The following is a 26,176-nucleotide window of genomic DNA, read 5'->3' as shown; positions in this document are numbered from 1 at the left end:
ATGAACCTAGAGTGCCTCAATTCGCCCAATTCTTGTTCTCCAGGACTTCACGCGTATCGAGATCAAACAATGGTGCCTTCACAATGTCAGCCCTGTGTCACAAATAAGGCCCGCAGGCACTCGGGCTTACATAGATCTGGGAATGCGTTGTGAGCAACCCACTCGGCTGTGGATGATGAAGGCATTCAGTATTCCAGCCCCTGACATCAACATAGAAAGCTACTCGCACGGCGAAGGACCGCTGCTCTTTGTCGGCAAGGTGGGGAAACCATCTCTGCGCACGTTGGATAGCCTCAGGAAGAGCGCGTTCCGCCTCTTCCGAACTATCGGGGCTGTCTGAATCGATATCCTGAGCAGTCTGCTTTACGTGCTCCACCTCCCTCTGGTCATTAGCAACGAGATCAAACCAAAGCTGAACGAAGCGTTCACAGTTGAGGCCTCGATCCATGTTTTCCCACTTGGTCGGGGGCAGACCTCCGAGATGAAGCACCATGGTCCTTTTCTCCCAAACATCGCCATTGTCGTGAATCTCAAGGATCTTGAGCGACCGCAGCTTCTTGAGCTCCGCGATTGTAGCGGGTGCACAGCTATGAAGGGGTTCGCTGTACAACATGACTTCCTGAATGTTCTCGCTGATCGACCGAGAGAACTTATCGTAGAGCCGGGCACCTGTGAACGGAGCCCAGCAGGTGATAAGGAAGTAGTAATGAGAGGCCCAGATCGGTTCCACTTCTTGCTTGACCATTCTGCATGTTTGACGAATGTCTAGCTCCAGCGAAACTGGCTCGCTAAATGAAGTTGCCCAGTTATCTTCGAGTATTGGTAATCCCCCCTCGTTATCAAAGAGATTGATAAAAAGACCATTACCGAGTTCGTTGAACAGCTCCTCGTAGATACGTGAGCGCACTTCGGCGGCGGCTTCCAGAAGCAGGCATCTTCCATCGGAGGGTGGGATACTGGGGTCGGTGCAGAGATCGATTTGGGGTTTGGAAATCGGGCTAGCTCGGGGACTGCCCTTGACGGGTGACGTGTCTTCCATGGTCGTGCAGAGCTCCGGTACAGTGGACCAAGTGAACGCCAAATCGGGCTGAGGAGGCGGTACCAGGAGGACGTGCAGTCTGTTGACGGAGGAGGGAATCGTGAGAAGACCTGGCTTCGCAGGCAAGGGAGGTGAACGAAGAGTAGCACCTTGGAGCTTGGCACGTTCTCCGTAGGTAAATTTCCAAGTGGCAGGTGAGACTGTAGAATCGTCCTGGTAGTAGTCGCTGGCTCATCACAATAACAAAAGTTTGAGGAAGCCTGTTACAGAGAAGATGTGTTAGAGTCCTCGCAAAACAATCAATCTTTCGCAGAATCATCTCGTCTCATTCATTTGGACTCTCGTCATCAAGCAGGCCTTGACAGTATGCTTCGTCTCGCAACGTACGTTCCTGGCGTGAGCAGCGCTTCTAAGCCTCCATAAGACATCCTCCACGATTTTCCATTTTCTTGGCCACCGCCTCGCTCGGGGCGGAGCCCGCACTGAAATCACTTTTCCTCAAGATGTTTCTCTCCGATGAATCGAGAAACTCCGTTGTCGTCGTAATCAAATCCATCTTCAGGTATCCAGCCACGATTTCGGCAAACGACGCATTCTTGTTGTGGTGGGACCACGTACCGGCTTGAATCACCGACTTGTGTTTTGCTGATACCTTCTTGCAGATTCAAAGATGAGCTGTTACGCTTGCACCATGTCTAGGCACCGGGGCACTGGGAAGCGATGTGACCTTCGTTTCCGCAAGTGTAGCAGATGCGTGCTGAGGAATGAGGCTGGGGGCAAGCCGATGAGATGTGGCCGATTTTGCCGCTGTGATCGTCAGTTCGAGAACCGCAGACATTATGGACAAGCAAACCAATTGAAGCACTTTTGGCCGCTACCGCCACCAGGAGGACCAGCACCAGGACCGCCACCTCCCGCGACGCACTCTCTAGCAATGTGACCAACACCGCCGCACGACTGGGAAATGTTAGTTGAGCGTACCGAACGGCGATGGAAAACTTACGTAGCAGGTCAGGGGAGGGCGGCCTCCAGGAGCGCCGAAGCCGCCATGCCCACCGGGACCGCCGAAGCCGCCTCCGCCGAAGCCACCGCCTCCGCCCGAAGTGCATTCACTGGACCCATGTCAGCATCAAAGTGTTGCAAACGTTTCTGGTAGACGAACCGTGCATAGTGGCCCTGGCCGCCACACCTTTGTCAGTTAGCAAGAGTGTTTTAATATGGAGCGTGATGACTTGCTTGAAGCATCCTCGGCCCTGGTTGCCGCCGCCACCACCGTAGCCACCGCCATACCCGCCACCGTAGCCGCCACCACCCATTCTGCCGCCCGCACCAGGCTCGGGTGCTTCAGGGCAGTCGCTGTTTCGGTCAGTTCTGGTTCACAGCAAGGTCTGCTTGGATCGTACCGTGCGATATGGCCTTCCTTTTGGCAACGGTAACAAGTCTTGGGGGCTTGAGGTTGGTCGCATTCGGTAGAGACATGACCCTCTTGATTGCAGTTGTAGCTATTTGTGCGATCAGCGTAGGTTCGAAGGAGGGCGGGGTCAAATCAACCAGGTGGGAGTCTTCTTGGGGCAAGAGCGAGCCTGATGGTCGGCAGCGCCGCAATTAAAACTGGAGATCATTAGCTGAAAGGTCCAAGCCGTAGGGTTGGGACACTTACCAGCCGCGATCCATGGTGAGGTACGGATAAAGAGTGAGTGGGCTGCAGTGGCACAATTAGCAAGAATGTAGGCAATGATGTCTTGCAGAGAAGTGACCTACAGGTTGTAAGAGCAAGCCGATTAATTAAACCACCGAACTTCAGAATCGAAGAAGTAGTAGTAATGCTAGTAGCTGGAGAGGAATCAGTAGTTGCAAACCGCAGTTCAATCGAAGAGAAATGTCTGTGCTTGGCGGAATGTAAGGCGCAAACACGTGGTCGCGAGCCCCACTTTAGTGGCGCGGGGTCGTTATCGAGTGGAATGCGGTTCCAGGCGGTGGCTTCGAAAGAGAATTACTACCTCTATGGCTCGTGGAGATCCCCTCTCCTCGAGGTAGGCAAGTCACATGAACTGTTGATTTCCAGGCACCTCGGAGGCTCTGTCCAGCACAGTATGGGATGCGCAGTATCCCGGTATATGACCAGCATGAGGCCGAACGCCTTCTTCATTCGCGGTCTACGCGAAGTCGTAGCATGCCATAATCTGCCGTTCATCTCTCTCGCCTAACACAACCACTTGCTCCTCGTCGAACGACACCCATCTTCGTGTCATAGCGAGCTCTCGCTTCATCTCCTGCAAGACCAAACCAAGGCCATTTCCTCGCAGAGCCAACGCCGCCGCGACGCTCAGCGCACCATTTCGTGGCTTGACTTGTGTGCTCGCTCTTCCACGGACGGTGGTCAGCATCTGCTCGAGCTCCCAGACCCTAATCTCATCCCCGCGCGCACTCACAGACACAGCCTTACCTCTGTTGCTTACCTCTGCCGAAGTTATGGCTGAGGTATGGCCAAAGAGGCGTCGACCGGAGCTCACCTCCAGCTTCTCTTCATCTGATTGAACAATATAAGACATGATCGTATTATCGGAGAGACTGGCAAGGAGGAATGGATGTGAGTACGACAAAGAGGTCGGCGGACTCTTGATGTCTGGGTTCAGTGAAAACGGTAAGGTGAGCGGTGTTGAGAAAGCTGATCTCGACGAAATGTCCCACTGCTTTCGTCCTCTATACCTTGCATCCAATGGCGTCTCGATGTTTGAAGCCGTCCTGCTCTCCATCACGCCATCCTCTCTGGAGAGCTTGATTTCCTGAATACCGAGGCACCATCCCTCATTTATCCTGTTGAAAGCATATGCGATGGTCGCGATGACGCTCTTCTGGGTACACCGTAGTGATAACGTCGCTGGATGCAGAGGAGAGTCCGCGTGAAGAACAGCCATGGTCGAAGCCGATAGGGATCGATTGGGGTCATTCTCTGTCAACTGGTAAAGATGGATGTGTCTATCGCTGGTCATGGCTACGAGATATGGCATGGCCAGCGCCATTGACGTGAGCATAGATCCTGGCGAGACAGTGTAATTGAAGTAAGCCTTCAGGGTCGAGTTCTTGAACTGGTAAATCTCGCAGTGGCCATTCTCAAAGCCTATCGCAATCTTTGCTTCGGTCGAGCTGCCGTCTACGGCTAGGCTTGTAGGGCGAACGTTGTGCAATTCCACGTGCGCCTCCAGCTTCTTGACCTTCCGCGTCTGCGACCACACCCTCAACCCGGAGGCGGCGTCGGCTGTAAAAATCTGTCCCTTGTTCACCTTCGCCAAAACTGGTGGCGTCAGAGGGTGTGCGACCTCCACCTCTTGCAAGTGGGCCTCGCCCTTCTCCCAGTTGTTGCGAAGCCTAAATTGGCGCTTCCAGTCTACTTTGGCGCCATGCTTCAGCGACTCACCATGCTCGAGCCAACGTACCAACTTCGCTGGATTCGGCCTCAGGTCAATGGGTATGCGTCGAGCCCGAGGCTCAATCCATTGCCGATAGAATTGCTGCTTCCATAGTTCACTGTCCGTAGAAAGATACCGCAAACGGTGCGACACCAACTCGAGAGCGATTAGTTGTCGGACGTCGAGGAAGGCGAATATCCTCGAGAGGAGTTCTTCGGGAAGTTCGAGAAGAGCGCGGCGGTAGCCAACACGCTGTCTCTTGCCAGCATGCCCACTGTGGCGCCTCTCGTGCCCGGGATCTGCGGTTTCCGACAGACGTCTCTTCATTGTAGATGCACCCTGCACGGTGGGAAGTCGTCAGGAAGCCATGTGGAGACATGCGACATCGCTGCATCAATACGGTGGCGCAAGCGGCTTCAAACGCGCAATGGCTCCTTCTGCCAAGCTAAGACGCGCTGAGAGCGCGTTCTGAGTGTTAAAGGGACGTAGTCGATTCGGGGTTGTATTCAATCTTTGTTCCCCACCCAAAATGCCGCAAGCAGACACTCCGCTGACCGAGCTACTCACTCAGGCACTTTCGCAAAGTCAAACGCTGGTTAAGCAGGTGGAGGAACAGAGTCAGGTTATTGACCGGCTATTTCAGTCCGTGTCAGAGAAGCAGGCGGAGATTGATCGACTGAAAAAGGTTTTAGGCACGACACAAGCGAAGGAACGGAAGTGGCGGCTGCAGAATCCGCAAATACCTTCACCAGTCGTGCTTTCGGACGAGATAGATCAAACCAACACTTCGCAACCGTCAACTCCCGTGGCGTCTGCTTGTCGACCCGAATCTTTCAGGTCCAGTCCACAGATTCAGGTTCAATCATCGCCACCAAGGAAGAAACAGCGTCTCGAGTCGCGCGAGGGCACGCCACTGCGAGAGGTTCAAAACAACACAAAGCTACTTCCCCGGTCGGTGGATCGTGTCGAGAAGGCAATTGCAGCAATTCCGATCTTAGCAGAAGATGGGGAGGTTGATAGCAGGGAAGGCAAACACCAGTCTAAATCATCAAAGGTAGATCCTGCCGTCAGAGGCGATGCTGCCGGTCGACTGGACGCTCTGCTCGGATCCCCAGCGCCATCTGTCGACTTGTTTGCGCAGAGGCCCACTTCCGCCAGCCCAAGGGCCAACAACAGATCCGTTCCAACCTTACGCAAGAGCTCAAGTGACCTCGAGGCGACAGATCGCCAAGTGCGGCGAAAGCCACGTTTTGTGCCTCACCCGCCGCAACGGAAGGAGCAGCCTCCACTTCGGTCACGACCTGTTAGCAGCCTGAAACTTTCAGACTTCGTGCTTCGGCCTGAATATTTGGAGGAGTGGCACAGACCAAGGGATCGCCGAAAATCGGCATTGGGAGCAAGTGACCATTCTGAGGAGGACTTGCTGCTAGATTATCTGGGTGCTGGGTCGAAGAACATGCTAGCTAATATGACTAAGACTGCAAGGGACAACGCCCTACACGAAGCTCGAATCCAGAAGATTGCCCAGGGGTTTGCAGAAAGGAGTGCACCACTCGTAACAGCAGAGTGGCCCGGGGGAGGTTACTGGGAAGTCGAGTTTGGAGGGACACAGGAAGATGAGAAGCGGCGGAACGAGTTGGTAGAGAGGACGCGGGCGGAGGTCGAGCATCGTGTGATCGAAGCAATGAAGCCTGATGGTAGGTACAAGTTTCGGGACGAGTGAGGTACAAGTGAACCAACATTCACTTTCATTTCGTGCCCGACCTCCAAGTTGTTCTCTAGTCTTTCCAGAGCTGCACTCAAACTTCCCAGATCTCTCCCGCCGGCACTTTTTTTCAATATCTGCATCGCGTTTCTTGACCCCTTGTTGTGATCGTTCCATGCTCTAGTGCCGTACGGCGTCCATGTCTGCCGGCGCCGCTGACGGCTACTTCTTTACCTCAACCATCACCTCTCAAGTGGAAGTCCAAAGGATTCGGGCAACATCGAACATTTCCAAACCTTTCCAAAACGTCTGACGTGGTCAACGTTTCGCCCCGCAGTGGCGTCGCTAGAAGCTGCGACGATGACGGCGGTCCCGTCTGAGTCCGAGCACGACGCATCCTGCCTGACCTCAATTCGTTGTACTGATCACCATTCAAAAACAGAACCTATTCGCCCTGCTTGGGACGTGCTCAAGCACGAATTTCGGGATGCTATCTGTAATTCGGAGTCCTTGGGTCACTTCCCGAATCCGTCCTGCGATCCCCGCTTGTTCAATACGTTGCGCAAGCTTCTCGTGAAGGCAAAGGGCACGACCTGTCTTTATGGCACGTCGACCACTCAAGTTGTAATAGCTGCTGCAGAAGAGGCGTACAACTCTGGACCCATCGCCTTTCGTCCTTCCTGGAAGCGTCTGCCTCGGTCAAAATTCGCATCATTGCGATGGCTGATGTGCATGATCCCAAGCCCCTATTTTGCAGATGATGGTGGCAATATCATGCAGCGAGTGATGTCAGGGATTGTCAAGTTCTTCCATGTGTACGTGCACTGCAGCGTTAAGGATCGCCTTGTCGTACCTGGAGCGGAACTTAAGCTCGTCTCACTCGCCTGGCCTGGGTGTTTGTCGCCTCAGATCCAGGTTGCTTGTGATCTGCCGCAGATCCCGCTTCTTGAGTATGAGCGATGTGGCGATGGTACGTTGGTTCAGGTCACAGTGCTGGAGCCTTACAAAACAGTCAACCGACCGAAAGAAGAAGATAAAGGATCACGACCTACCCTAAACCACCCTGTCTGTTCTGGACAAAAGCCCGGTAAAGTCAAGGCATCGATCCAGCAGGCAGCTGTTGCACGCCCAACGGCCGTCGTTGTTCCATCCCAGTGCAATGGGACTGGTGCAGACGCCAATAGCACGAGGTTCAACGAAACCGACACAAACTCTGACGAGGAGCAAGAAGAATCAGACGAGGAAAACTCCAAAGACGGACTACAGCAACCTGAGCCACATCGATGCTCCTCTACTTGGAAGCCCACGGCCCGATCGAGGCGCAATCGTGGCTCACCATCAAGCGAAGCTGAGGTTGTCAGTCCCGTTCGTGGCAAGGTCCATGTCTCACAGGTTTTACGTCAGACGCAGAAGGACTACAAAGTCAAGAAGAAAGCTATGAGGCAGCGTCACAAGCTTCGAGTTGATGAACTTAAGAGCAAAGTAAAGAGACTCACCTGGCTATTGCGCGAGTCGGGTACCGACGGCGCGCAGTTTGACAAGATGATCACCCGTATGGACCCGGGCAGCGATGCTGCACAGGCATGCAAGGCTGTAAAGACGCGGGACCGACGGCAGCAGAAGAAAGCCGTTGAACAGAGCACTGGTTCCAGCACCTTGACCAAGAAGAAGGCGAAGGGTGCTGCACGTGGATAGTTTTGCAGTGCTATGTTCACCTTCCGCTACTGGCTAACCTTGGGTTCGGTGGTGCGATCGGTCTTTTGATGGCCACGGGGCAATAAGCGGATGGTGTGAGAGAACGTGAGCCTGTGTGTGGACTCAAGATTCATAAGAAGCGTGGAAAGCCACGCTACGTCCGAAAGAAAGGAGGCCAGGTCGCGAGATTCAGCCGTGAGACGATGGCCGCGACTTGCAGTCAATATTGCTTGCCGATTGTGTAGGCTTATTGCAGGAAGCAAGGAGCGCGGAGCCAAAGAGCAGCACTCGTAGATGTACTCAAGAAAACATCAAAATGCATAATGGCATGTCCTTGCCACATTATCGTGCTCTGACTAGTTGTGCATCTGCCATGGTATGCTTTCAATGGTGAACAGGCTGTACATAATACGTATACGAACAACCCAAAATAGGCGTGTGAAAAGTGGCGAGCTCCCTGCTGCTGCTGTCTCTATAAGTGATTGAGATCTGGTGCTCTGGTCCTCAGCCGACCTTGCTGTGGTGTGCGACATTTCATCCTGTGTCATGCTCCTCCAGAGTCTTCACCTTGCGATCCTCATGCCTGTGGACGCCCTCTTTATCCTCCCCCTCCCGCGCCATCACTCCAAATGTGCTGACAACAGCAGGTCCCTCGGGTTGCTGAGCTATGTACAACATCCGGTATCAAGAACAACATGAGGGAACCGGGAATGCTCGAGACCTTCATCCCTGGGATTCACTAGGAGTCGAAGATGGGAGCAAATGTTGGAACTCCCCTAGACTCGAGCCCATAAACTGTTTTGCGCGTCACACGGGGGTTGCTGATAACAAACACCGCTTCGGCCTGGCTGTCCACATACATCCCGTGTGCTAGTTCTAACAGATTTGGTCGTCTGTCGACTGAGGTGTTAATTATGACAGCATTCGGATCAGCCGCCATGACGTTGTCCATTACACGCTGACCATATGTCTTGATGGGGTCCTTGGTTGACCAGAGAAGGCGGATGAACCCAAGCTTGCGTTTCGCCTGGAGGAGGCTCAGCACGGGGCCGATCCCGGATCCGGTTGCAACCAGAACCATGGATTTGAAAATCGGTGCCACATTCTGCGGCTTTGTCAGTCTCGTCTAGCAAATCGGCCTCTCGATCGACTTACCAGGACACCTCGGGTCAGCCATCCACGCTTCCATAGATAAGATGGGGGGTTCTCGATGATCGCACCAGTCCAATTGCCCGCTTTGCTGACGAGGACGGAGAATCCTTTACCAGACTCCTCCGGGATGGAAGCAAATGCATGCCATTCTCTGAGCGGCTTGTCCGTGAGACGAGGCGCGGAGCACAGTGGCACATTAGCGTAAGTGAAGTGTAGGCGGACGGCATGGTTCGAGAGCTTCTCAGACCTGACAGGAACTTTCCGTAGATTCAGCCACGGGGCGATTAGACAAATGGTGATGAGCACCAGCAGCCAGAACACTGGTGAAACCACGATGACTCTCCACAGGTGTGGCTCCGGGCTCATCGTACGCTTGGCGGTGATGGAGATGAGCAGGAATAGAGCCCAGAACAGTCCTATGGCAGCCCAACCACAGAAACGGCTGGAGATAAGTTAGCAGTCTCTCAGAGGACCGAGTAGGTACATACTGAGACCATTCCCAGCAGTCATGCCAGCGCACGCGGAATGCAGGCAAAGCCATCAACAGGATCGAGAGCAAAAGTATATCAAGGGCGATTGTTATCGTCCAGAGTGCAATCAAGGTGCCGCCGCTTGCGGCTTCGGGGTTCATAGAGAATGTGGCGACATTCGTCAACCCAAACCAGATCGTGGCTGCGACACCCGCACCACTGTGCACACCTCCGAGGTGATAGATCTTTGCGCTGAGTCTTCGAATACGGAGAGGAAACCATCGAGGACAATGGCCGAACAGAATGAAGAGGGCGTTGATGACGAGCTCTTGGCGCATAACAACTGCGCAGGCTATATTGGCAGCTGATGCTGTAGCAACAGTGGAGATGGGAAGGCGAAGAACGCCGGGTGCGTTGAGGGCGCCAAGAACTACCATGGCGATGATGTTGGGCAGAAGGACGAGAAGGTGAAGGCGGCGATATACGCTCAGAAAGGTATACCTCGCATTGCGCAGGACGCGATCATATCTGGCTCTGACTCAGTATTGAGGCATCAAGGTCTGCATTGGGACCTACCTTTTGGGTGGGAGTGACTGTCCCTGCGCGATTATACTGTGCTTATCCATAAGAGTGGTAGATGAGCTGGCAAACGATGAATTCCCGGCAGGTTGACATGAGGTAATGTTGTGAGAGGAAATGCTGTTGAAATGTTGAAGTGACTCCAGGCCGGCTCCTTCCTTAAAGGCAGAGTGTGCCGATGACTCGATGCCATGTGGCACGTGGCACTTGGACAAGACACTTTCTGAACGACTGAAAACTTCACTTTCGTCCTCGCCTCCACCTTTCTCATGTTCAACATGCAGCCTCGACCCGCCATGCTGCTCCTTGTTCCGAGTATGCGAGTCTTCCGTGAGTGCTGATTCATATGCTTCGATATCTCCGACCTCGCGAAGACTATATCCGCCAAACAATAGCGGCATATCAATATCCTGGAGGTAAAAGTCTGTGAATGCCGGTGGCCACATGTTAGCAGCTGCTGAGGGACGCTATGGGGGTGGGAAGGGGTGACGGAGTTCTTATAGCATGCAGGATCAAGGACATGGATCTAAACGCATTGCGTCGAGCAGAGGATCCCCTCATTCCACCGAAAAACCATGACCACACTGTCATCACCAGTCCAGACCCTCGAGACACGCTGCTAAGCCCCATATTCTGCGGACACTGCGGGTTGTTACGGTGAGACAAGGGAACGGGATGCACTCACGGATTTCTGCAAGATTTCACCGGCTGCGGCTCCGACGGGCTTCAAAGTGATATCGATGGGGGTTGAATGGAAGCCGCAAGAGGCCAAAAGATTCGTACGTCAGGAGTCTAACCAATTGCTGCGGTGCAAGGGTGAAGTCGAAAGAGGCCAATGTCAACGAGGCGATACACAGTTTGTTTCGCCACAGGGCACTGATGATGGCACAGCCGTGAAAAGGCACCATGCCAAGCTCCAATCTATGCCTCCGGCTCGATGTTGACGAGATGGCGACTGTCGTGAGAGACTACTGGAGATGAGAAATCAAGGCACGGGCGGATCTGATCATCCGAGCGGGACAGCGGAGGCGGATTAGAAGATCCATTCGAGCCCGCAGCGTACGTGTGCTCAACGGCTGCTCCATGGCCGCGCCTTCACCAGGTTCAACACCGGCATGGCAATTCCCACGCAGGGTTTTGCAGTTCCAATGCTATGGAGTCAGCTTTGGGCTGGCATTGACCGGGATTTGGGGATCCATGTATTAGTCGGTAGCCAATAAAGTCCCAGTGGAACAATCCTTAGAAGAATGACTGCGTTTTGTGAAAAATGCAGGAGCCGACAGAGGTAGAGATGTATGGATTCGTCGCATATTGGTGCAGATGCGACACAAATAGACACCTCCCAGAAGATCGGGCTGATTAGACTCGGGATCCCATCCTAGCAGACGGTCACTATGGGACATCTCTGACGGTTTGACATCCTGGTTCAACCAATACCAACACACGTTGCAAAGGTACACCGTTGGCTGGTGGGTTCGACTTTGTCCGAGACTTGGACAACAGGTTGACGCCTATCATCGACCTTGATACTTGGTAATGCAGTGGTCTCTCATAATTGACGTATCCGCACTCGCCTAGTGAATGTGAAATGTGTTGGACTTATTCGCGGCAAAGAGCCGCAAATCCTCGGCATTGTTGTGTCTGCAGTCACATGCTTGGTGACGATGGCTGTCTGCCTTCTGACTCTCCACAGATGGCCTCGCTGCAGCAGTCAACGACACCAAGCGATCGGTACTTCTTTGCGTTGCCTCTCATTCTGCCTCTTCCATAAAGTCTTCTAGCAACGAACAAAGGCAGCGGTGATCCGATCGACTGCCGTCTTGGCCGGACTCCCCCCACTGCGCGCCGCCATCGATTCCACCGGTGGTGCCTTCAAGCATTAAGCCCCCGGGGTGATTGCAAATCCAACATAACAGTGTCAATCTGTGAGCCTATCGTTGAAAGAGCGTCTCAAGATTCAGCAAGCATCCGTCCGGGCCCAGTCCGGTCTGTCCTACCATGGCTGTTGCCACCGGACACGTAGCAGCCACTGGCGGCAGTCACAAACAATGCAATGCGCTCTTGGTGGCTGAAGTAGATAAGATTTGGCGATCTGAGAGCGTTGTCAAGATTCCGACTGGTCCAACAGCGGATATCCTTTCCTATGCCTTCGCCTGTCTTGGTCAGTACGATGAGGACAAGCCTGTCAGTATAGCTTCTCTGGTGGCTGAGATATCCTGAGGCTCCTATGTCTGACCCCGCTCTTCTGACAGATCTTTGTTGATGCCTTAAACGCGTCAAATACCTTCTCCGCCCGAGAGGCTCGAGCTACGGTTCGCAAGCTCATTGCAGGTCTCAAGGCGCACGGCCTGCAAGAGGGAGACTGCGTCTGGCTCCATGCATTCAATACTGTAAGTATGGGTCATTTACGCATTCATCCCTGCTGTGTTACGTGCCATCACCCACGCGAGTACGCACACAAGAGATGGATGAGGTGGAAGCTGACTCCGAAACTGACAGATCTGGTATCCACTCATATGGCTGGTACGCGGTCTCCTAATCATTGGCCCAAGCCACCCCCCCTAACATCTCCACTCTAGGCTGTCATTGGCGCTGGCGGCATCATCTTCGGTACAAACCCATCCGCCCCCAGATCCGAGCTTCTTCACAATCTGGGCACCACCCGTCCCAAGCTCCTTGTCACCGAAGTTGCCTCTTTGAACGTCGCAGAACAAGTCGCAGCATCATGTGGTATCGCCGACGACCAAGTCTTCGTCCTGGCCAAGACCAGCCAGTCGGTTCCTGCTGGTCGGCTGTCTTTCTTAAAGCTCCTGAGTCATGGTGAATGTGGATGGGATGTGTCTACTGGCCACGAGAACTTGCTGGCTTCCAGAATTGCGGCTTACTGCACCACAAGTGGTACGACTGGACTGCCAAAGGCAGCCAAGATTCCGCACTCTTATGTGGTTGCACAAGCCGCAATGATTGAACAGCGTCTCAAATCCAGACCATATCAGGTGTGCAATGGCAGATCTTGCTCCGGAAGCCAAATTCATGCTGACATATTTGACAGCCATCACAGCTGGTATGCCTGCCTGTCTTCCACGCATTTGCAGCACAGCTCGGTCTTGTACAACCTCTTCGACTGGGAATCACCACCTACTTCCTCCCTCGGTTCGATCTCGACAACTTCATCGAATCTGTTAGAACCTATCAGATCACCGATGCGGCTATAGTCCCGCCCATCGTTACCGCTCTACTAAGACGACCTCACGCAGATACAGGACTCAAGTCACTACGCTACGTACTTTGCGCGGGCGCTCCCATCACTGCCGAACTCCAGGCTAAGCTGTACCAATTCCTCCATCCCGATGCCACTGTCGGCCAGGTTTGGGGTGCAACAGAGCTAGGATGGGTCACTATGTTTGCTCCAGGTGAGAAAGACCAGTCTGGCAGCATTGGTACCCTCCTGGCCAACGTCGAGCTGAAGTTGGAGGATGTTGACGGTCGCCGCATCTGTACGGACCTCGTCCACGGCGAGGCGCTTGTTCGCTCCCCATGCTTTTTTTCGGACTATCTTGACAACCCTGAGGCAAGTGCTTCTGCTTTTGATGACGATGGGTTCTACCGCACTGGCGATCGCGTGTACGTTGAAGGGGACCAGCTCTACATCGATGGCCGTATCAAAGAGACGATGAAGGTCAATGGCTGGCAGGTGTCGCCGACCGAGCTCGAGAATGTCCTACTCCAACATCCGAGCATCGCGGATGCTGCTGTTGTGGGCATTTATGCTATCAACCAAGACGGTCTCGAAGTCACACGTCCACGTGCTTACGTGGTGCAGAGGTTGCCTGAATCTTCCGCTGCACGCAGCGAGCTGACGGCTGAAGATGTTGCATCGTTCTTGGCATCTCGATTGGTCTCCTACAAGCGCTTGACAGGGGGCGTCGTCTTTGTTGCCGCGATTCCACGAAACTCAACGGGCAAGATTCTTCGCCGTCTTCTATTGGCAAAGACGCCAGACGACACGTCATAGTTGGCTGTGTCGGCTACCCAGGGCTGTCGACAATGGTTGAGGGAGTCTTTCGAGGAGTTCTAATTCAGCGATTCTTGGAGCCCCTGAAGACATGTGAGGCCGGCTTGGGCAACTGGTCCCCATCTCCAGGTATCGTACAACGACTCGCTAGACTCGTCTAGGCGAAGGGATGTGGGAAAATTGTCAGAGCGCTTCGAGGTTTCCAGAGAACGGGAATACCTACAATAGGCATCACCATCTCTCAGATATTCCACCATGGAGTTGGCTTTGGTGGGCCGCAACTTATGTATCTATCATATGGGCCGCTAGCGTGTCACGATCATGATACATACAGCACCTCAATTAAAGAGGATTTATGAGATCCCAGACTTCGATGCCTACGTAGATGGACTCCTGTTCTGTACAGCTGCGCGGTGAAAACGGTGCATTTATATTCCTAAAGATACGAACCGCAGCGTAGATTTTCCGCGCAACGACAGCGGCCCAAACCCAGCATTGACTCGCTAGAAGTGGGTAATCGTTGTATCGTAGACACAGGTTCTACCCGCCGACAATGAACCATCGCCGTAAAACATGTGGAAGAGTTGTTCACAAGGCTGCCTGAATCAGGCGTCGAAACCTGCCAAGGGAAATTTCTTACTCCACTTGATGTTCTTCTGCTCTTTTTCAGAATATCAGGCAAGCGCTTCTCTGGAGTAAGAACCATCGAAATTGTGATCTACTGTGTGATAGAGACGTAGCTTTTCACGACATTAGGATTCCCTTGCGAGTTCTTTGCCTAACCCGTCCACTCGCAGCGACCGGCGGCACGGTATCCCGCTTTCTCACTGCACTGAACTATCGAGCATTGCAATAACTACCATGTCTCTGCATACGCCTCACGATATTCCCCTTCAAATCACTGTCCCAAGCGAAGCTGCTGGCGCTTCGCCCCTCGTCTCCTCCGAGCGACGCGTTACTCCATCATGGACGATTAGCCATCTGAAGACGAAACTGGAGCCCATCACTGGCATTCCTTCCACCTCGCAGTCACTCCGCACACGCAGCCTCGACGGAACATGGATCCAACTCGACGACGAAGACTCCATCGTTGGCGACGCGCGCTACAGCCTCCGCCGCGGCGCCGAGATAGAGGTACGGCATATCAACCCCCATCGAGATCTCCCCAGAAGAGCTTCTTTCATCCCCACCCCTCCCTCTCTTGTATGGAACGCGTGAGTATCTCAGCTAATGATTCCACCCATAGGTCCAGGACCTCCGCCCACCTCACCTGCGCGCCACCACCAATTTCGACGACCCCACCGTTGACAAGTACGTCATGCCGGAAACCGCCTACGCGGCCCTTCCCAACACCGTCCTCTCCTGGAAGAAGAACCAGAAGCTCGGCCGCTTCGACCCCTCGGCACCTAGCGCCGCGGACCTCGCGTCTTCCCGCCTGTCGCACGACTCGGCGCTCGTGCAGAGCAAGGGCATCAAGGTGGGCGAGCGTTGCCGCGTAGGCGCCGACGACGGGCGGCGTGGCGTTGTGCGCTTCGTGGGAGAGATTCCCGGCCTAGGCGGGGAGCGTGAGGCCGGGTGCGTCTGGGTGGGCGTGCAGTTGGACGAGCCAGTGGGGCGAAACGATGGAAGCTGCAAGGTGGAGGTGGTGGTGGAGCGCGGGGAGGGAGAGGAAAAGGAGACGGAGAAGCGGACGGAGACCAGGCGCGTGTTTGAGTGTGGTGACAAGTATGGCGTGTTTGCGCGGCCGGAGAAGATGGAGGTTGGGACCGAGTGGGGCGTGCTGGATGATCTGGGGGACGAGGATATGGAGGAGATATGAAGGATGAAGGGTGTGTGGGGGGAAAGCAGATGGCAATGAAACACATTGAAGACGGAGGGAAGTTTGCAGAAGAAACAGGATTTCTCGCTCAGCTCGGGTATGCAGTCGTGGCTCGCGGGTCGTGTAGAGCACTATCCAGATCGATACCGGCGACACGCTTTCGGTAAGGCTTTCTCCTGCTATAAGCAAACAATAGACGATATGGTCATGACATCGTGAATACCATGCGTTCGACTTCCATAATGCCGCTTTCGTCTCACAAGCACAAGTCGTCGACTGTACAAAAGTCGCCAATTACTCCTCCATATCAGCCAAAAAGGCTTCCGGGATCACCTCACAACCCTGGCAGAACACCAGGCGCGCCTCCTTGCCCAGCTCATTCTCGATAGCATACTGATTACCTGCGGCTGGTTAGCACCATCTCCTCTCTTGGGATTGGAGGATTCACCTCTCGGCACCTGCCAGAAACCACCTTTACCAATGCTGAACGTGGTCAACTCGCCCAGTACCGGGCCAACACTGGCTGTGACTCGCCCTTTCACCACGTAGAACGTCATCTGCATCTTCTGTGCATTCTTGGGCTTTTTGATGCCCCCCGGTGGCAGATCCACAAGCCCTACGCTCATGAACTCGTTGCTGAACAGCTTGCTGTAACGGAACAGTGGAGGCTCCTTACCGCTCTTAGCAGCAGGCACGTAAGTCTGGATCGCCTGACTTGAATGCGCGATGTCGATCTCTTGTTCGATGTTGAGAGGCGCACCTTGCTCGCTGTCCCATTCGGAAACGATACCGCGGATGGTGCCTGAATCGGTTTCCCATGGTTCCGTCTGGTCGTCGTTGAGATCTGATTCGACATCAGAATCGAGGTCCGCGGAAGTTCCCTTCTTGCCTTTCTTCTTCCCTTTGCGACCCTTGTACTTCTTGGGAAGGGGAGACAGGTGCTCGTCCGTGCGGATGATTTCCTTTATGCTGTTGAGAGGGAAACGAGTGCCTTCTTTGAGCTCGGTGTTAGGGCTGCCACCCCAGACGCAGCGCTCGTTGCGCCAGTAGGCAAGAGGCTTGACACTCATGCGGCCACTGCGAGTGAGAGTAACGCTATCGTCCGCGGGCGTCTCTTTTCGCAAAACGTATAGCGAGCGTGGCGGGTTTGGTCGCGCTCGGACCTTCTCGACAATATCATCAAGCTCCTTTGCTTGACGCTTCGACATCTGAGAATTGCTGTCCTTCTTCTTGAGGGGATGGCGGTTCTGGGGCTTCGGAGGTGGCATTGCAGACTGCTCCGCTGCGTCTGAATTCCTAGTCTGCCGGACCAACTTTTTACCACTGTCTTTCCGCGCCTTCTTGCTTGCGGGAGGTGCGGAGGATTCACCGTCAGATTTGCGCTTACGTCGCGAGTTTGCTGTAGTCTTGCCTTTTCCATCATGGGGCGTGAATGTCTGGTCGACTTCCTCGTCATCGATCTGCTGCGGTGGCTCAACGCTTTCAATATCCAAATCGGCCTCTTCTTCTTGCTCGGCTTCGCCATTGTAGTCATCTATCTCGCCAGCAGCATCGTCCATGAACGGCTGTGCGTCTTCGAATTGTGGCTCTGCCTCGTCCTCGTCCCTGTCCTCAGGCTCGGACGCTTGGTACTCGTTCTCGATAGAGGTCATAACTGAGTACCCATCCGCGGAACGCTTTTCCTGCGTCCTCCTGGAAGCTGTGGTGGGAGCATTACGGGTAGTGATGTCGCGTAGCGGAGAGGCATCACGAGTAGCGCTTGACATCCTACGTGCTGCGTGATTCGCTCTGCTGGGGCTTGAGATGGGCGCCTCGTCGTCTGCGTCGTCTTCGTCCACTTCGTCTTCTAAATCTCGGTTGATCGTGCGCAACGAAGCGCCACTCCGTCGGGCGGTACCGCTGATACCGGACTTTCGTGGTGAAGCAGACCGAGGAAGCGAAGCGCGTATACTTCTGCGCGTTGATAGTACTTGGCTTGGAGTAATGCCGGAGCCTGTATTGTATTAGTCTGCACTTTATGCGGACGGACTTGACAGAATAGCATAACAATACGTTTGCGATCTTGATTTGAACGTACTGTCTATACCAGTCATTGCCGTCGATTCGTTCGTACCTTCAGTTGCGACATCCTCCGCGGTGAACATTTGCTTCAACGGGGATGGTTTTTTGGGTGACGAGAACAGGTTGGACATCTCCTCAAGGCCATGCTCGTCGAGTTTCTGCTGGGGTAGCGTGAGACCGGTGCGTCTGCGAGGGGTCAGTCGCGCTCTCTCTATCGTATACTGTATGCTCACCTCCCAGTCTTGCCGACATTGGAGAAGTCAACATCGCGCGCCCTGGTATTGGGGCCTCGCTGTGTACGCGCCATGTCGTCGCTGTATTGCGGAAGTTGAGTCTTACTGATGTGCGTATTCAATGGCCTTTGCGACCGCGCGAGGAGAAGGTAAACAATGGGGGAAGAACTTGGCGGGGCAACTTCGGTCCATCTGGGCCGCCGTAGAAACGCGTCCCCCAAGTGAAGATGGCTGACGAGCGCGTCCACTTCCACGATTGCCGCACCCGCCCAAGACAATTTCTAAGTGATTACGAATCTCATATGCGTACAACACGCGTCAAAATGCCGGAAGACGCTGCTGTCGCAGCCACGGAGTTCCCCACCCCACCATCCGTCGTCGCCAACTACGATGCCCTCATTGCCGGCCAGTCTTACTCGCACTACTCCGCAGTCCCCGCGCTCGTAAGTCCCAATGGCACGGGCAATGTCCCGACACCCGGAACACCTTGTGTACTAGGCGTCGACGAGGCCGGCAGAGGTCCTGTTATTGGACCCATGATTTACGGCGTGTACTACTTACCTATCGAGATCCAGCAAACACTCCTCACCAAGACTTACCACTTTGACGACTCGAAAGCTTTGACGGCCGATGTACGCGCCCGGTTGATGAAGGCTGTCTGCTCCGAGTCAACAGACCTCTATGAGTCGTGCGGATGGGCGATCAGATCTCTGAGCGCACGAGACATTGGCGCCGGCATGCTGAAAAATGGTGGAGCATATAACCTGAATGCGCAGGCCATGGATGCGACGGTGGAACTGATACGGGGCGTGCTAGAGCAGGGCGTTAACGTGACAGAGATCTATGTTGACACTATTGGCATGCCGGTTGTGTACCAAAAGAAACTGGAGAGAATATTCCCCACCATCAAAATCACGGTCGAGAAAAAAGCAGACAGTCTGTACCCGTGCGTTAGCGCAGCCAGTGTGGTCGCGAAGGTTACAAGAGATGTGAGTTGCGAGAAGCTATTCGAGGAGTACGTGAAAATGGTAGGCGAGGAGGAACAGACTGCTGCAGGTTGGGGATCAGGATATCCTTCAGACGCTCGTTGCGTGTCGTGGCTCAAGCAGTCGGTCGATGCCACCTTCGGCTGGGGCAGTGAATGCCGCTTCAGTTGGTCGACGGTCAAAGATATGCTAGACGCAAAGAATGGCCCTGGCAAGAGGGTTGACTGGCCGGCTGTTGGCGATGATGACAACATGCAGCTGTCCAGCTATTTCAATGCTGCTGGCTCTGGGCCTAAGACCGAGGCTGATGAGTTAAGAACGTGGTTTGGAACAGGGGTTGGACAGGAGGCGTTCTGAGCGCATCGATAGCCATGAATCATGTCGATGCTGATGTCTCTACTTTCCAAGAGCATACTCGTGCGTCTACATGTTAGCCTTCAAGCCATTTCCAGGGAACGCGTGGTCCAATGAGTGGATGTATTCAGCCCAAGCGAACACCAGAACCTCCTCAGCTGCAACGACCCCTTGATTTCCAGAGCGCAATTTGCCAAATATAATAGATCCCTCGACGGTCCCCAACTTCGAGATGAGAGAGATCCTGAGACTCAAAGATGGGAATGGTGAGAATATCAAGTCCTTGCGAGTACAACGAAGCACTGTTGATGCCCTCGGATTGGGGGTCAATGGATGTACCAGATATCAGCCTCGGACTCGATCTCATCGCGTGTGAGCTTGCACAGAGAGCCACCAAACTCTCGAGTGGTTGCAACAACGAAGATTCCGAGCCCTGGCAACCACTCAGAACAAACGACCTAGCTCGAAGTGAAGGCTGGTCACTTCTTTGTTCAGTCACTGCATCTACTGCTCGCGAGACATTGGTGAAGCAGGCACAGTGATTGGGTCGCAGACATGGACAATTGTCGGCCGGTCTGACTGTGTCGGTCAAAGTGCTATTAGCCAGTCGAGTAGGCCTGCTTGCCAGCCACGGAGCAATCTTCATACTTGTACTATGATGGTCAAATCTTTACAACTAGGTCTTCGGTTGGCTGAGACTACATTGAATATAAATGTCGAAGTTCACGTTGGCAATAATTTGACTGCCCTATAGGGTGGCTTAGCACTCGACCTCGTTTGATACTACGGCCTTGCGCCGAGCAACAAGGTGTAGCTCCGTCTCTAAGGCTAACCTTGAGATTGAGAGCGACCTTACGAAATGTGAGGCTCACGTGGACACCATGGATGCTGTGGGTGCTTCGTCGCGTGCGCATCCAATTTCTCTCCCAGCCTCTTCCGCCACTGATTTTCACTGCCTCTTGGCATTCCCATCCATCTATAAAATCCCATTCAACCCAGCACATCCTCCTACTTCTCCTTCCTTCATGGGACAGCGCCGCAACATCGTTAACTCGAGTTGTTCTGTGCAGCCATCCGGCCTATCGTCAAAAACGACGCTCACAAAGACGAGCATTTCTTTTTCCCCATCTGCCTCCTGGCTCCTTTCATCTCCGTGAGATCACTTACTAAGGTTATAAAACCCACACTCTCTCCCTTGGACTGGAGACGAGCTGCTACTCTCAGGGTGCCTTACCAGATATTCTGCTGCAATACAAGCTGGCGCCGTTAGACCGATGTGTCCGGCAAATCACTATAAGTCTCCTGGTTCGGTCTGGAAAATGATTCGTGGAGAGGGTCGGACAGGGACGGGTGGGGAAAAAGGCTGCGATATGCTGTAATCCTGTTGGGACGCGACAGGCAGTCTGGAAGGCCTTGTTCAGCGTCCACTCTGAGCACTCTGCGGGCCAAAACATTTTCATCAATGCTCTTGCTGGACTGAAGCAGGCTTTGGGGAAGATGAAGAACCGTTCCTGACTTGTACGTGACGGGACGTTATGCGCACGCAATCCGCACGTCGTCGTAATCTAGTCAACGCCCAGAAACCAAGGCCAACGCCATGAGGTATGATTTTGCATGTGCTGCCCACTCATAGCTTCGACTTCACCCACAGCCCAAAATTTCCTGTACCGTCTAGGCCCGCAGGACCATCGTAGATATCCCGCTCGACAACCCTTGTGTTGATCTGCCGTGGTGAAAGGTCTTTTACGAATTCCACTCCCAGCAACCTCATGGCTGTATCCGTCTCCTTCTTCAGAATCTCGAGTGTCCGCTCTACACCCTGGATACCACCAGCGCCCAGGCCAAACAGTGCTCCTCGGCCGAGACCAACAGCCTTTGCCCCTAGGGCAAGTGCCTTGACCACGTCAGTTCCGCGCTTGATGCCGCCGTCAACAATAACATCAATGCGGTTGAAGACCTCCGGGCAGTATTTCCGTATCTCGAGCAGAGTGTGCACAGCTGGAGGTGCGGTATCTGCCGCTCTGCCGCCATGGTTGCTAAGGATAATACCCTTTACCTGGTCCGCATGCTGTGCTGCAATGAAGGCATCCTCATGCGTCTGCAGTCCCTTGAGAATGATGTCCTTGTTTGTATGCTTCCTTAGCCATGGCAAAGTCTCCTTCCAGGTCAGTGTCGGATCCGTACCGAAGAACAAGCTCTGACCGATACCGCCACCGCCCGTTATTTGATGCCCGCCGGCGTCCTTGAGAGCTTCGTTCGTGTCCTCAGCGATATTCTTGCTGCGCTCGTCGTGCTCACGCTTGCCGGGTACTGGGGCGTCCAGCGTCAGGCAGATGAATTTGATGGCATCCAGTTTATTGATTCTGGCGAGCATGGCTTCAGACTTCTTGCGCTCGGTCTGTACATAGAGCTGCCAGCCAAATATCTGCTCCGGTGAGGCATCCTTGACAATCTGCTCGGGAGTCATTGATGCGTTGTTGGAAATGATTTGCATAGTGCCGTAGTTCTTGCAGGCCTGCGCGATGCCCCACTCGCCGTCGGGATGAGCCAAGCGGGCCATGGCCGCAGGTGAAACATAGATGGGAATGTCGAGCTTGTGACCGAGGAAGCTGGTGGAGAGATCACATCGAGAACAATCGACGAAGACTCGTGGCCGTAATAGGATCTGGCGGTAGACTGTGTTGTTGAAGGATTTGCTTATTAGGTCATCGCCAGCTGAGTAATAATAAGCCCAGCCCTTCTTGGACAACTTCTTGGTTGCTGCCTCTTCAATTTCATCAAGATTCAGCATATTCTCTAGAGGGATCTCGACATTCTGGTCCGCCTCAGGTCCGATTTCTTTCGCCGACTTGACCGGTTCAGGCAGTGTCGTGGGATCGATCGGACCGAGACGCTTTGAGCCGGGCAGATTCTCCTCGAGCGTCCCAGGAGGATGGATGGGGTCGTATTCTTCCGTGGCATCCTGACCGGCGAGCTTGAGAATGATGGAGGCGCCTCCGGGGTGCGAAGGAAGGAATTCTGTCACGTCCCAGACTTCACCATACAGAATGACCCAGCAGCTGTCCTTGGACTTGTGCTGCTGCACTGTGCATTGTCAGTGCCGGTTTTCTTGTGACGAGGGTGCTTACCTTCTGAGTACGATATGGGTGTAGACATGGTAGAGTATGCTTGAAGGGCTCCTTGATGAGAACGAGGTAGAGAGTCAAGTTGCGGTCACCACTGCATGAGAGGTATATGGCGAAAGAAAGGACAGACTTGTCTGCCGATGTATCCTCAGCAAACAATATTCATGGAATCTTTTGGCTTGCCGCAGCTGGGTTGGAGCGTTGGAGTAGCTTTGGTTCCCCCACGGGCACGGCGCACTTCTGCGGCCGGTACCAGCTGCACCGAAAGCCCAACTTTACTTTGGCACGTCGGCAATTGGCGAGTTCCCGCTAAGCTCGGTGGCCGGTCGGTCAGAACAGCGAGATACGCCGAACAACCTCAGTTCTTCGGCGATTTGAGAGCAAGCCACTTCACTATAGCGAACAACCGTTGGTTTAACATCATGAATAAGATAGCAAGGAAATGTCGTCAAAGTGTATGGGCTTTGAAAGCCGCTCTGATCGATCGTTTTGGACCGGGATCCTGTCCCGAGCGAACTTCAGCTTCCTCGTAAGAAATCGTCTTGCCATCAATCACTGCTTACATCTGCACCTACGGTGCATTGGTCCCAAACTACCCAGAACTTCGAGGATGTTTTGTAAAATACGCGGTCTCCAGGTCGATGCCTGCTGTGTTTGCAGTGGCCCGCATATCTACTACGTATGCTGCTGAACCTCAGGTGAACAATGCTGGAATGCCGGAGCGGGTATGTTGCTCCTTCCGGTTAAGGATAGATTCACGTCATCCTGCTGCATCTGCTGCATCAAGGTATCTGTCTATCTCCATGCTCTACCTCGATAGAGAATTGTGCAGACCCATCCCGTGCGACTGTACGTCCTATCGCAGCTAGAGTGAACCTACAGACATACAAGGAGCTTGAGACTCTGCTGCATCATTTAGGACATGTTCAGCGTCCGTCTCCTCCCCAACCACACCCCCTCGATCCCCATCTCTTTACTAATAGCCTCCAGACACACCACGCCGAAGACCGCTTCCGCTTGCGCCTCCATCGAGCCCGGTCGGTCGACCTCACAGCCAACGAGCTGGTTGAGATCCGCGCCGCGCAACGCACCTTTGAGGGGGCGTACGTGCGCACATCGCTGGCGCAGTTCTCTTTTGCGCTCATAATCCTCAAGATCTTCACCTCGGAGTTCTATTCCATTGGCGCGCTATTTGCACTTTACGGCACAGGCGTGCTGCTGGTCGGCGCATACAGACGCCAGCAGGGCAACCGGCAGTTCTTCAGTGAGGTGAGCCCCGGAGGTGGAGAGGTGGCCGAGAAGAGGTTTCGGACAAGCGGGAACGTGGTGGTTGTGCTGGCCGGATTGAGCCTGGCGGCGTATGTCTGTTTGTTGGTATTGACCATTCGGCTGGATTCGTGAGGCAGAACGAGGAGCACCACCTACCTGGGAGCGGATATGCGAAACGCGTTCGGAAACATTCAGGCCGCAAAAGGGCACATAGGAATGACTGGATCATACCAAGGAAGGGAGGTCAGAGATTCTTATCTTCCTTTTGCATTGAGCAGAGCCTGCCATGCTTGAAACACCAATATCCAGGCAGCCCACCGCGACGCATCACGCTATGACCGTCTCTCGTTATCGGCTCAAGGGTATCTCTAATCACAGGTCTTAGGGCCTGTCCGGCACACGCTTGCATCAAGCAATATCAGATGCAACTAGCAGAGGCAATCCTGCACGCCACTCATCTCCAGCTTGATCTCTGGAGCTCTTCGGTACGCTCACCACGACGCTCACTACCACTGCCCTCGCGGCGCTCGTAGCCACCTTCACGACGCTCATATCCTTCGCGCACCGACTTACGCCCACTGTTGTCCTTCGCGCGACCAACTCTGAGTAAGCCCCACTCGGTCTCGACACCATTCAGTCTCTCAACCGCGCCCTCGACGTCCTCAAGAGTGTTCATGTCAACGAAGCAGTAGTGGTGGTTGCCAGGCTCTTCAGCCTTGGAAGGATGGGGAGAGATGATCTTGGAAACAGCAGCGACCTGGAAGCCTTGACTGGCGAACAGTTGTTGGATGGTTTCTTCGCAAGCTGACTGCGGTTCGATGCGCGGCAAATTACCGACGTACAGGCGTAGGCCTTGCGCGTTGGCGTTGGCGGAGTGTGTGGCGCCGTCGGTGCGTGTCCAACGGTTGTAGCTTGGAGAATAGCCATCGTTGCCTAGCTGGGTTAGTGGAGGACTTGAAATTGGATTCGGCAGCGCTTACGAGGAGTGTATTCACGCTGAGGCGTTCCCTCGGTGGCCAAATTCTTGACTCGTCGCTCACCGCCTTGGCCTGGCTGCCTCCGCACACCGGGGTTGACTTTTACCTCACGGCCCAGCAGCTCCATGCCGTTGACGGTATCCATGGCTTTGGATGCTTCTTCGGCGGTCTCGAAATCGACAAAGGCGTAAGAAGGGTTACGGCCGGTGAAAGGGTCGATGCTCATGGAGATACCAGTGATGTTGAAGCCATTGGCAGTAAAGAGATTTTCGACATCATCACGCGAAGCCGTGTAGAGTAGGTTGCCAATATACAGCCTCGTGCCGGCGGAAGTCTCATGGCTGCCAGCACCAGACGACGCCGGATTGGTACCGTTTGGAGACTGAGGGGCACGATTGTTGCGAAAGCTGGTCTGAGGATCAGCGCGAGGCGTGTCATCCTTCTGCCGCCAGTTGACTGACGCTTGCGATCTGGCGTGCGGCGGCAGATAAGCCGAACGCTGAGAAGGAGAAGGATTGGACTCTTCCATTGTCGGCGTCGTAGTGCTCAAATGCCAACAGTAATGTCGGCGAGCGACGTGAACGTTATGAGAAACTCGTTGTGAAAGCGGCCAAAAGTTTTGGTGGCTAACCATTTTTGGGACCTAACCGCCAAGACCGCGTAGGTTTGGATAGCTCCATTTGCAAGAGATGCCATGTTACACATCAACGTGCGTTGCGAAGATGAACATGAGCTTTTTCGCATGTTCAGTTTCTCCGCTCCACCTCATGGCAGACGCTGAGAGATTGAGGTCCAAATAATGTGCAATGTACATCAGGAAGTAATGCAAACCGCGACCTTCTACTGTGGCCGAGCTGCCAGCTCCAGCCTCACGTATTCTCGAAGAGGACAGCGAACGAGTCAAAAGGCAGACCTGAAGGATGAAGCAATGGTTTGAGCTGGCTACCCGCCAACACCCTATCTCCAGGTCTCCTCCCCTATATTCAACCTTACTGACATCCACGGGTCGGAGCTTCAAATCATGTGAGACAGCCTTGAGTGGAACCCTACCATACAATAACTTGAACAAGAGATCTCGTGCCGAGTCCCCATCTTGCATAACTGCGATCGACAGAACAGGAATACGGGAGCGAGCCGATTCCGATGGCTTTGGTGTGAAGTTCAGTAGGACCCCCATTAGTGATTGCTGCTCTGTGCGGGCCGAACGGAAGCCCGAGACCCGAGAGTCGATGGATATCCGGACTCGGATGCCGTCGTAAAAGACTGTGCATCACCATAACACTAGCA

The 26,176-nt window shown here is 54.0% G+C and overlaps 12 protein-coding genes across 12 annotated transcripts; 6 read left to right on the top strand and 6 right to left on the bottom strand.

Annotated features, from left to right (window-relative positions):
- Window positions 1-16: 16 nt before the first annotated feature.
- On the bottom strand, window positions 17-1,039 carry HMPREF1541_10805 (uncharacterized protein; the record flags this gene model as incomplete). The annotated part of the gene is made up of 2 exons (XM_008715474.1): window positions 17-76; window positions 131-1,039. 2 exons carry the CDS (start codon window positions 1,037-1,039, stop codon window positions 17-19), a joined length of 969 nt encoding a protein of 322 aa, XP_008713696.1.
- Window positions 1,040-3,195: 2,156 nt separating this feature from the next.
- On the bottom strand, window positions 3,196-4,776 carry HMPREF1541_10804 (uncharacterized protein; the record flags this gene model as incomplete). Its single annotated transcript, XM_008715473.1, has 1 exon — window positions 3,196-4,776. One exon carries the CDS (start codon window positions 4,774-4,776, stop codon window positions 3,196-3,198), a length of 1,581 nt encoding a protein of 526 aa, XP_008713695.1.
- A 202-nt stretch (window positions 4,777-4,978) lies between these two features.
- Window positions 4,979-6,172, top strand: HMPREF1541_10803 (uncharacterized protein; the record flags this gene model as incomplete). The annotated part of the gene is made up of 1 exon (XM_008715472.1): window positions 4,979-6,172. One exon carries the CDS (start codon window positions 4,979-4,981, stop codon window positions 6,170-6,172), a length of 1,194 nt encoding a protein of 397 aa, XP_008713694.1.
- Window positions 6,173-6,940: 768 nt separating this feature from the next.
- Window positions 6,941-7,849, top strand: HMPREF1541_10802 (uncharacterized protein; the record flags this gene model as incomplete). Its single annotated transcript, XM_008715471.1, has 1 exon — window positions 6,941-7,849. One exon carries the CDS (start codon window positions 6,941-6,943, stop codon window positions 7,847-7,849), a length of 909 nt encoding a protein of 302 aa, XP_008713693.1.
- A 739-nt stretch (window positions 7,850-8,588) lies between these two features.
- HMPREF1541_10801 (uncharacterized protein) lies at window positions 8,589-9,908 on the bottom strand (the record flags this gene model as incomplete). Its single annotated transcript, XM_008715470.1, has 3 exons — window positions 8,589-8,954; window positions 9,005-9,443; window positions 9,490-9,908. 3 exons carry the CDS (start codon window positions 9,906-9,908, stop codon window positions 8,589-8,591), a joined length of 1,224 nt encoding a protein of 407 aa, XP_008713692.1.
- A 2,140-nt stretch (window positions 9,909-12,048) lies between these two features.
- Window positions 12,049-14,065, top strand: HMPREF1541_10800 (uncharacterized protein; the record flags this gene model as incomplete). Its single annotated transcript, XM_008715469.1, has 5 exons — window positions 12,049-12,234; window positions 12,303-12,440; window positions 12,550-12,573; window positions 12,630-13,046; window positions 13,103-14,065. 5 exons carry the CDS (start codon window positions 12,049-12,051, stop codon window positions 14,063-14,065), a joined length of 1,728 nt encoding a protein of 575 aa, XP_008713691.1.
- An 861-nt stretch (window positions 14,066-14,926) lies between these two features.
- Window positions 14,927-15,884, top strand: HMPREF1541_10799 (uncharacterized protein; the record flags this gene model as incomplete). The annotated part of the gene is made up of 3 exons (XM_008715468.1): window positions 14,927-15,199; window positions 15,312-15,701; window positions 15,762-15,884. 3 exons carry the CDS (start codon window positions 14,927-14,929, stop codon window positions 15,882-15,884), a joined length of 786 nt encoding a protein of 261 aa, XP_008713690.1.
- Window positions 15,885-16,178: 294 nt separating this feature from the next.
- On the bottom strand, window positions 16,179-18,252 carry HMPREF1541_10798 (uncharacterized protein; the record flags this gene model as incomplete). Its single annotated transcript, XM_008715467.1, has 4 exons — window positions 16,179-16,285; window positions 16,333-17,877; window positions 17,998-18,131; window positions 18,179-18,252. The coding sequence occupies 4 exons, from the start codon at window positions 18,250-18,252 to the stop codon at window positions 16,179-16,181; spliced, it is 1,860 nt and encodes a 619-aa protein (XP_008713689.1).
- Window positions 18,253-18,501: 249 nt separating this feature from the next.
- HMPREF1541_10797 (ribonuclease HII) lies at window positions 18,502-19,521 on the top strand (the record flags this gene model as incomplete). Its single annotated transcript, XM_008715466.1, has 1 exon — window positions 18,502-19,521. One exon carries the CDS (start codon window positions 18,502-18,504, stop codon window positions 19,519-19,521), a length of 1,020 nt encoding a protein of 339 aa, XP_008713688.1.
- A 1,624-nt stretch (window positions 19,522-21,145) lies between these two features.
- HMPREF1541_10796 (uncharacterized protein) lies at window positions 21,146-22,674 on the bottom strand (the record flags this gene model as incomplete). The annotated part of the gene is made up of 2 exons (XM_008715465.1): window positions 21,146-22,602; window positions 22,647-22,674. 2 exons carry the CDS (start codon window positions 22,672-22,674, stop codon window positions 21,146-21,148), a joined length of 1,485 nt encoding a protein of 494 aa, XP_008713687.1.
- A 682-nt stretch (window positions 22,675-23,356) lies between these two features.
- HMPREF1541_10795 (uncharacterized protein) lies at window positions 23,357-24,044 on the top strand (the record flags this gene model as incomplete). Its single annotated transcript, XM_008715464.1, has 2 exons — window positions 23,357-23,368; window positions 23,634-24,044. The coding sequence occupies 2 exons, from the start codon at window positions 23,357-23,359 to the stop codon at window positions 24,042-24,044; spliced, it is 423 nt and encodes a 140-aa protein (XP_008713686.1).
- A 322-nt stretch (window positions 24,045-24,366) lies between these two features.
- HMPREF1541_10794 (uncharacterized protein) lies at window positions 24,367-25,418 on the bottom strand (the record flags this gene model as incomplete). Its single annotated transcript, XM_008715463.1, has 2 exons — window positions 24,367-24,845; window positions 24,893-25,418. The coding sequence occupies 2 exons, from the start codon at window positions 25,416-25,418 to the stop codon at window positions 24,367-24,369; spliced, it is 1,005 nt and encodes a 334-aa protein (XP_008713685.1).
- Window positions 25,419-26,176: the final 758 nt, after the last annotated feature.

This window comes from Cyphellophora europaea (assembly GCF_000365145.1).
Source record: "Cyphellophora europaea CBS 101466 unplaced genomic scaffold supercont1.14, whole genome shotgun sequence".
NCBI classification, from domain to species: Eukaryota; Fungi; Ascomycota; class Eurotiomycetes; order Chaetothyriales; family Cyphellophoraceae; genus Cyphellophora; species Cyphellophora europaea.
This window is presented reverse-complemented; position numbering and strand designations above follow the sequence as displayed.